The sequence below is a fragment of the Cherax quadricarinatus genome, chromosome 35 (genome assembly GCF_038502225.1).
Source record: "Cherax quadricarinatus isolate ZL_2023a chromosome 35, ASM3850222v1, whole genome shotgun sequence".
Lineage (NCBI taxonomy): Eukaryota > Metazoa > Arthropoda > Malacostraca > Decapoda > Parastacidae > Cherax > Cherax quadricarinatus.
The window spans coordinates 6,565,349-6,575,695 of NC_091326.1; the positions used below are offsets into that span (position 1 = coordinate 6,565,349).

The following is a 10,347-nucleotide window of genomic DNA, read 5'->3' on the forward strand; positions in this document are numbered from 1 at the left end:
TTTTTTTTTCCCCCAGGGATACTGCTGGTCAAGAAAGATTCCATACAATTACGACTTCCTATTACAGAGGAGCCATGGGTATAATGTTGGTTTACGACATTACAAATGCAAAGTCATTTGATAATATAGCAAAATGGTTAAGAAATATAGATGAGGTAAGTGAATCAATTAGGTAGACTTTATGCTTCATGTCTACTTCAGTTGCTCACTCTAACCATGTTATTTTCATTAGTTTTTCTTGTTTTCTGATCTAAAATATTCCTCAGTCATATTATGTAAAGTTTATAACTAGTGTCTGGGAAATTACTGTACAGCAAACTCTGAATTTAATGGACTACTTGGGGGTAGCAGGTGACCAGTACAGTGGTCCCTCAATTATCGTCCTTAATCCGTTCCTGGAAGTAGGACTATTATCGAAATAGACGATTTTCGAATCAATTTTCCCATAAGAAATAATGTAAATCCAATTAATTTGTTCGACACCCAGAAGTATCAACAACAATTTTTTTTTTTTACCTTAAAGATAGATTTACATGCACAAAAGAATGAACATTCAACATGACAGTTACCTTTATTGAAGGCTGCTGTTGATGAATGGAAGATAGGGAGGAGAGAGGGAAGAGAGGTTATTGTTTGGTAGGGGAATACCTCTCCATAAGGACTCGAGGTCACTTCAGGGGTCACTTCCCTAGCATAAATATAGATTTACATGCAGAAAAGAATGCCAAATAAATGTAAAGCACTAATAAAATGTATAAATGAACATTGGTAATTGGGGTAGTTGATGAGTGGAACGGTCTGCCTAGTAGGGTGATCAAAGCTAAAACATTGAGTAGTTTCAAATTTAGGTTGGATAAATACACGAGAGAGAGGGGTTGGATTTGAGTCAGACTTGCACCTGAGCTTATTGCTTGGGTAGCATTTGTTCTGTTAGTGGGTTGGATTTGTGAAGGACCGGCCATGTATGGGCCAGCAGGCCTGTTGCAGTGTTCCTCCTTTCTTATGTTCTTATTGAAGACTTGTTTGTGTGAGGGAGGAATGGTAAGTTTGTTGTTGGAGAATATGACACTAATATCAACTCTATGGCTTACTTATCTATCACAATTCAACTAATATGACATAAACAATATTAATAACAGAAACATGGAATATACTCTAGAATGAATAAAAGAAGTCATTACGTATGTCACAAGAGGTGTTGTGTTGTGTTGTTGGGTAAGCCGTCCATAATGGTGGTGAAGCAGCAGCTGAGGCGGTGGTGTTTTCTGTAGCCCTATATAACTCCAACAACATTAGAGTTGGTAGAATCGCTGAATCACTAAAGAAGGAACCCACTACGACCTTCTACCACTATTACAACTGTTAACACCATCACTACTACCTTCTACCACCATCATTACCACCATCAACCACTATCACAACTGCTTCCACTCTACCACCACCACCACCTTTGTATTTTTCTACAAACTTTTTCATAAATTATGTGTGTTTTTCACATTCTTTACCAAAGGGCTGGCACTAGAAGCTTTCTTTGGAGCCAAGGTAGCTTATTTAGCACTTGCAAGCACTAAAATCAATGGAGTATTATGAAATATTTCGTAGGAGCAAGTGAGGGGACCATCACTCACTGGTAAACAATGGCACACTGGCTGGGAAGACAGGCCCAGGCGGCTCAGAGTGTGAGTACGCGTCCCAGACGCAGGACGATTAGCGAGTTAATGGACCATTTGTGAGCCAATGTTTAGACGAAATAATGGGACTATTTCCGAAATGGACGACTTTCAGGCCGGATGATTATTGAGGGACCACTGCAATTGGATTTGTGGTATTTAGAGATGAGATTAATTGTTGTCATCATAACAAAGACAATTCTTAAAGTTTTATCTTATCATTAATAGACAGTACAGCCTCTCCTCACTTAACGATGGCGTTCTGTTCCTAAGACCACATTGGTAAGCAAGGAGCACATTATAATAGTGGGTTTATGTCAGCCATCTTTGATATTGTTTTAATGTTATCTTTGCACCATTTATAAAATTTTTAGTATATTTTTAAAGTTTATACAGTAGCGTACTGTATATTATAATAAACAGAATAGAGGAAATCAGCACTAATTTACATTATTTAGGTATGCATACTGGCCAGAGAGGCCATCATAAGCCCGAATCATTGGTAAACGAGTATGTCGTTAAGCGAGGAGAGGCTGTAATGTGTTTGTGATGCCATGCACTATTGCTTTCAGGATATTACTCTGGTTATCCTTTGTTTTTTTAAATGGGGGTGTAAAAATAACTCATTGGATTACTGGAAGCTTAACTGCCTTGTCATCTGATGAAGAACTTTGTCAGAAGACAATTTCCAGGCAAAATACAAACTGGAGTTCACACAACCAGTTAGCTTGTGTCTACCTGCAGATTTACTTTTGTGTACTGTGTATCCTAACAATAAAACAACTTGAAACAAATGTCTCCTGATATTTTTATGATTATTTCGAAAGTATTGTATATTGTGTTAATTTCATCCTGACTGAAATATGGTGACATTGCAACTTGCAACTAGCAGGTACCAGATAATTGTTGTAGACTTGATAAATAATTCATATTATAATTTTATCAGACACTGTCCAGAAAGTTGGAGAGAAATGTTACATAGCAGTTTGAACTTAAAACGACACAAGGATGAATTTTATTAGAACCAGTTGGCCAAGTGGTTAATGCACTGGGCTGGAGTTTTAGGACTCGCTCACCATGGGTTCAAGCTCCACCTGTGGTGTGATTTGTTTGTAATCGTTTTATTAAGATTTTGCTTGTTATGTTGCTGGTGAAACATATAAGTGAACAGTATTTAGATAAGGCTAAAGAGGTCTTTGTGGCATTTATGGATTTGGAAAAGGCGTATGACAGGGTGGATAGGGGGGCAATGTGGCAGATGTTGCAGGTGTATGGTGTAGGAGGTAGGTTACTGAAAGCAGTGAAGAGTTTTTACGAGGATAGTGAGGCTCAAGTTAGAGTATGTAGGAAAGAGGGAAATTATTTCCCAGTAAAAGTAGGCCTTAGACAAGGATGTGTGATGTCACCGTGGTTGTTTAATATATTTATAGATGGGGTTGTAAGAGAAGTAAATGTGAGGGTCTTGGCAAGAGGCGTGGAGTTAAAAGATAAAGAATCACACATAAAGTGGGAGTTGTCACAGTTGCTCTTTGCTGATGACACTGTGCTCTTGGGAGATTCTGAAGAGAAGTTGCAGAGATTAGTGGATGAATTTGGTAGGGTGTGCAAAAGAAGAAAATTAAAAGTGAATACAGGAAAGAGTAAGGTAATGAGGATAACAAAAAGATTTGGTGATGAAAGATTGGATATTAGATTGGAGGGAGAGAGTATGGAGGAGGTGAATGTATTCAGATATTTGGGAGTGGACGTGTCAGCGGATGGGTCTATGAAAGATGAGGTGAATCATAGAATTGATGAGGGGAAAAGGGTGAGTGGTGCACTTAGGAGTCAGTGGAGGCAAAGAACTTTGTCCTTGGAGGCAGAGAGAGGAATGTATGAGAGTATAGTTTTACCAATGCTCTTATATGGGTGTGAAGCATGGGTGATGAATGTTGCAGCAAGGAGAAGGCTGGAGGCAGTGGAGATGTCATGTCTGAGGGCAATGTGTGGTGTGAATATAATGCAAAGAATTCGTAGTTTGGAAGTTAGGAGGAGGTGCGGGATTACCAAAACTGTTGTCCAGAGGGCCGAGGAAGGGTTGCTGAGGTGGTTCGGACATGTAGAGAGAATGGAGCGAAACAGAGTGACTTCAAGAGTGTATCAGTCTGTAGTGGAAGGAAGGCGGGGTAGGGGTCAGCCTAGGAAATGTTGGAGGGAGGGGGTAAAGGAGGTTTTGTGTGCGAGGGGCTTGGACTTCCAGCAGGCATGCGTGAGCGTGTTTGATAGGAGTGAATGGAGACAAATGGTTTTTAATACTTGACGTGCTGTTGGAGTGTGAGCAAAGTAACATTTATGAAGGGGTTCAGGGAAACCGGCAGGCCGGACTTGAGTCCTGGAGATGGGAAGTACAGTGCCTGCACTCTGAAGGAGGGGTGTTAATGTTGCAGTTTAAAAACTGTAGTGTGAAGCACCCTTCTGGCAAGACAGTGATGGAGTGAATGATGGTGAAAGTTTTTCTTTCTCGGGCCACCCTGCCTTGGTGGGAATCGGCCAGTGTGATAATAAATAAAAAAATTACTTAAATATGTAATATTTTTCAGCATGCAAATGAGGATGTTGAGAAGATGATTTTGGGTAACAAGTGTGACATGGAGGACAAGCGTGTCATCCCCAAAGAAAAAGGAGAAGCGGTAAGTATTTCATTATTAATCATTTTTTTAATTCTACGTTCTGAAGTTCTTCATCCAGTTTGTGTTGCTTTTTTTGCACCCGTGATGCAGGATGCTTCCTATTTTTAGGTCACTCTTAGATAAAGTGGTTTCATAACCAGTAACTAGCACAGTTTTTGAGATGGCAAATCTTGTCATACTAACCTGCTGTTCTATGACGACATAACAGATATGAGAGAGGAAAGGGATAGGGAGATTGTATTTGCTTAGACTGCAAAAAGTCATTTGATGCTACTGTATCTTGCAAGAGGTTGGGGCAAAACCTTAAAAATGCAGGCAGGAATAACAGGAAATGTACTCCAGGGTGGATCAAGGATTACCTTAGGAGAAAGAAACATTGATCGTATTAGGATCAGTATTAGAACCAGTACAGTTACTGTCTTGTGTGATTGACATTCCAGATGAGATTGAATTAGATGTCTCCCTGTTTACTGTTGTAAAACTAATGAGGAGAATAACAGCTGAGGGAGTGAATCATGCAAGTAGTAAGTTGAGAGGCAGGACCAGGAGCAAGGACTCGACCCTTGCAGCCACATACAGCAATACCTTGCATAGTATGGGTAAGTGTCAAAAAATACCATACTATGCAAGGTATTATTATAATATGTTTTAATGTAATATGTTCCAACACTATGATTAAATGCCTCTGATCATTAAAATATTTAGCTGTTTGCTTAGTACAAATCAATGCAGACAAAACTCTTGTACGTGCGCGCGCACACACTTGCAAATAAAGAATTACAAAAGATAAAAATGAAAAAATAGTAGTAGTGAAGATTTTTATTACAGTGGTAAATAAACAATGTATCATATATACGGTAAAGAAAAAGATAATTTTTATTTTGAAAACGTTGAACAATGTAGTTTGCACAGTTTTTTCTTTTAATCAGTATACATATCTTTATAGCATCGAATATCATTTTGTAACGCCTGCCTAACTAATGCCTCGTTCAGTGTTTGGATCCGCATTCATTATGAAGTCACAAGCATCTTCTGCTGTCACAGTTAACGTTGATAGTTCATCCAATGTGAATTCTTTTGTGGGTGCAGCATTTTCTTAATTTTCCTCTGTTTCTTTGTATAAACATTGCTGATCCATTTCCACATCATCAAGGTCATTGAAATGCAAGTCAATACATTGATACATTTTCACAATCAGAGGCTTCTAATCTGATATTTTTTCCCAAGCTGCACAATGTTTTCAGGCAATTTCAATAAATGTATGGAAGAGGGTAAGGTACCTAGGGATTGGCAGAGAGCATGCATAGTTCCTTTGTATAAAGGCAAACGGGACAAAAGAGAGTGCAAAAATTATAGGGGGATAAGTCTGTTGAGTATACCTGGTAAAGTGTATGGTAGAATTATTATTGAAAGAATTAAGAGTAAGACAGAGAATAGGATAGCAGATGAACAAGGAGGCTTTAGGAAAGGTAGGGGGTGTGTGGACCAGGTGCTTACAGTGAAACATAAGTGAACAGTATTTAGATAAGGCTAAAGAAGTTTTTGTGGCATTTATGGATTTGGAAAAGGTGTATGACAGGGTGGATAGGGGGGCAATGTGGCAGATGTTGCAGGTGTATGGTATAGGAGGTAGGTTACTGAAAGCAGTGAAGAGTTTTTACGAGGATAGTGAGGCTCAAGTTAGAGTATGTAGGAAAGAGGAAGATTATTTCCCAGTAAAAGTAGGCCTTAGGCAAGGATGTGTGATGTCACCATGGTTTGTTAATATACAGTGGACCCCTGGTTAACGATATTTTTTCACTCCATAAGTATGTTCAGGTGCCAGTACTGACCGAATTTGTTCCCATAAGGAATATTGTGAAGTAGATTAGTCCATTTTAGACCCCCAAACATACACATACAAACGCACTTACATAAATACACTTACATAATTGATCGCATTCGGAGGTAATCGTTATGCGGGGGTCCACTGTATTTATAGATGGGGTTGTAAGAGAAGTAAATGCGAGGGTCTTGGCAAGAGGCGTGGAGTTAAAAGATAGACTCGCATGGCTTTACATGTTGTGTGAGAGCAAGGTAATATTTATGAAGGGATTATGGGAAATTTATTAGCTGGACTTCCTGGAGGTGGGACATACAGTTCCTACACTCTGAGGGAGGCTTGGGGATGTCATAGTTCAGATGGTCATTTGAATTGTGATGGTGAAAGTATTTTTTTTTTTATTTACTGTACCTTGATGGGAGATGGTCAGTTTATTTAAAAAAAAAAAAAGTTTGACATTGCCTGCACAAAAATACCTTAGATTGAATTTTGTACAGGGGATTTTGTTTTAACATACTGTAATGTGAATTTTGTTCTGTTTATTTCATTCATGGCAAGTTAGATTTGACTTTTAATTTTGTATTTAATGCAAGAATCCATTTCTAGTTATTAATATTTAGTTTTCCATACAATATTTGTATTTGTTTAATTCTATTTATTTAGTTTGCTGTTTATTTCAAAAGCCTGCTAGTCACATAAAAAAAATCCCTTAAGATTGGTACATTTTAGAAGTGTATTTAACCGTTTCAGATTGCACGGGAGCATGGTATTCGATTCCTTGAAACGTCGGCAAAAGCGAACATCAACATTGAACAGGCCTTTTTGGAACTTGCTGAAGCTATCCTCAACAAGACTCCAGGACGTGACCCACAGGTATTTTTTGTTTATTAGTTTAGGTTTTTAAAGTGTACCGCATAATCCAATAATTACCTACCACATTTAGTGCAAGAAAATTTTTTAAATGTGAATTTTGATATACAGTGGTCCCTCATTTTTCGTAATCAATCCGTTCCTGGAAGTGTTACTATTATCGAAATTGACGATTTTCGAATTCATTTTCCCCATAAGAAATAATGTAAATCCAATTAATTCGTTCCAGACACCCAGAAGTATCAACAACAATTTTTTTTTTTTTTACCTTAAAGATAGATTTACATGCACAAAAGAATGAACATTCAACATGACAGTTACCTTTATTGAAGGCTGTTGTTGTTGAATGGAAGACAGGGAGGAGGAGAGAGGGAAGAGAGGTTATTGTTTGGAAGGGGAATCCCCCTCCATAAGGACTCTAGGTCACTTCAGGGGTCACTTCCCTAGTTAAATATAGATTTACATGCAGAAAAGAATACCAAATAAATGTAAAGCACTAATAAAATGTAAATGAACATTGGTATTAGGGGTAGTTGATGAGTGGAACAGTCTGCCTAGTAGGGTGATCGAAGCTAAAACATTGGGTAGTTTCAAATTTAGGTTGGATAAATACATGAGTGAGAGGGGTTGGATTTGAGTCGGACCTGCACCTGAGCTTATTGCTTGGGTAGCATTTGTTCTGTTAGTCGGTTGGATTTGTGAAGGACCTCCCTAGTATGGGCCAGCAGGCCTGTTGCAGTGTTCCTCCTTTCTTATGTTCTTAAGTTCTTAAAGCTATGGCTTGAGTAGTTTCAAATTTAGGTTAGATAAATACATGAGTGAGAGGAGTTGGATTTAAGTCAGACTTGCACCTGAGCTTTTTACTTGGGTAAAATTTGTTCTGTTAGTGGGTTGGATTTGTGAAGGACCTGCCTAGTATGGGCCACCAGGCCTGTTGCAGTGTTCCTCCTTTCTTAAGTTCTTATGTTCTTATTTAACATCACACTTACCTTTATTGAAGACTTGGTTGTGTGAGGGAGGGATGGCAAGTTTATTGTTGGAGAATATGACACTAATATCAACTCTGCGGCTTATTTATCTATCACAATTCAACTAATATGACATATTAAACAATACTAATAACATAGAAACATGAAATATACTCTAGAATGAATAAAGTAAGTCATTATTTATGTCACAAGGTGTTGTGTTGTTGTTGGGTGTATAAGGGCCACCGAGAGTAAGCCGTCCATAATGGTGAAGCAGCAGCTGAGGCGGCGGTGTTTTCTGTAGCCCTATATAACTCCAACAACATTGGAGGAGTTAGTAGTATCGCTGAATCACTGAAGAAGGCATCCTCTACCACCACCTAAACCACTACCACCTACTACCACTATTACAACTGCTACCACCATCTACCACTATTATAACTGCTACCACCATCAACCACTATCACAACTGCTTCCACTCTACCACCACCACCTTCGTATTTTTCTACAAACTTTTTCTTAAATTGTGTGTGTTTCTCACATTCTTTACCAAAGGGCTGGCACTAGAAGGTTTCTTTGGAGCCATGGTGACTTATTTAGCAGTTGCAAGCACTAAAATAAGTGGAATATTATGAAATGTATCATATGAACTCGTGGGATCATCCTCACTCACTGATAAACAATGGCATACTGGCTGGGAATGGAGTGTGAGGCGGTTCAGGGCTGTGTGTTCACGTCCCAGACGAACGACGATTCACGAGCCAATGTTTTGATGAAAATAACGTTACGATTTTCGAAAATTACGACAATCGAGCCTTACGATTATCGAGGGACCACTGTATATAATGCCAGAGTGAAGCAGAAAGGTAAAGTTTTTAATCTTGATTAATCATATGCTACATAGTGGTTGATAAAATAAAACAATTACCCCACCCCCTCCCATTCCCAGGATCTGTATTATAGCCTCTATAAGTTTAGTTCCTTCCTGTTAATTTTATCATTAAATTTACTGCCAGTCTTCTTGTACGTCTGTCCATCTTTCCCCAAAATATTTTCTAATATTAATTTTTCTTTCCTCCATCATTCACTATTTTTTATCTCAACTGCCATATCTCACTAAGGCAGGGAGGTATAAACAAGGAAACAAATCCACCATCATTCAGTTGCTCTCTTGCCAAAAGTGTGCTGTTATCACAGTTAACCCTTTCAAGGTCCAGACCCCTGATCTGAAAATTGCTTTTAGGGTCCAAGAATTAAAAAAAAAAAAATTACGAAATGAAAAAAAAATTGATGAGAACTTATGGAATTACACTTGTAAAGTTAGTGGACTCGGCGATATTTACACCGTCGATTTGGCCCACTTTTAGTCCTATTTTACACCAATTCCAGTGTTTCAGTCGACTAAATTCTTGGTTATTTCGCTAATGTACCTTTCATTCTATCAATTGAGTATAAGAAACCATCCATTTAGCTATTTCAACTACAGTAGTATCCCCATATCCGCAGGGGATGTTCCGAGACCTACTATGGATAACTGAAACCATGGATAGTAGTGAACTCTTTTGTTTTTCATTCACATACAGACAGGCCCCACTTTATGGCATTTTGCTAATACAGCTGTTTTCAATTATACCCATTCATTTATTCAGACTTCCTACAATAAATATATTCACTTCTTACTATAAACTGAGGAAGAATATATTTTAAGGTAAGTAATGTGTGTACTGTATATGCATTTTTTAGGTCTAGCTCTACTGCACATTTAATATATGATAGTGTAAACATATCAGGCTTTAACCCTTAAACTGTCCAAACATAGATCTATGTTTTTTCAACATTTGAAAGTATGTAAAAAAATGTATTTTTTTTTTTTTTTTTACATTTGAAAACGTGTAAAAACTTGATCTACTTTTTTATATATATAGTATATTTGAAAATATGTAAAAAAAAATGCAGATCTACTTTTGGAGCACTACGCATGTAAATGTAAATCTGTTTGGACAGTTTAAGGTTAAAATGCATTTGAAAGTGATAAAAGGCTGTTTCACTTTATGGCAATTTTTGGTTAAGAGCAGTAGCCTGGAGCTTAATGTGCTGTATAAGTGGAGCCCTCCTGTACCTATGATAAAGTTCAATTGATAAATTACGCACAATAAGTGGAGAATTATCACTTTTTCACTGGGAAGCAGTTCATGGCTTCTCTTAGGTTTTGAAGAACTGCCACCCTCACTACTTTTGTGCTTTGTGACCATTATTAAGCAAAATTAAGGCTTATTTTCTGGCCACAGTAAACCATGGATAACTGAAACCACGGAAACCAAATCCGTGGATACAGGAGTTCTTCCGTA

General features: G+C 38.0%; 1 protein-coding gene across 1 annotated transcript in view; it reads left to right on the plus strand.

The window, feature by feature from the left end:
• The window catches only part of Rab10 (RAS oncogene family member Rab10), a 47,868-nt gene that overhangs the window by 8,672 nt on the left and 28,849 nt on the right, over positions 1-10,347 (plus strand). Inside the window, exons 3-5 of the mRNA XM_070091340.1 lie at positions 17-155; positions 4,250-4,339; positions 6,912-7,034. Coding sequence (XP_069947441.1) covers positions 17-155; positions 4,250-4,339; positions 6,912-7,034 — 352 coding nt within the window. The remainder of the gene's footprint in view (positions 1-16; positions 156-4,249; positions 4,340-6,911; positions 7,035-10,347) is intronic.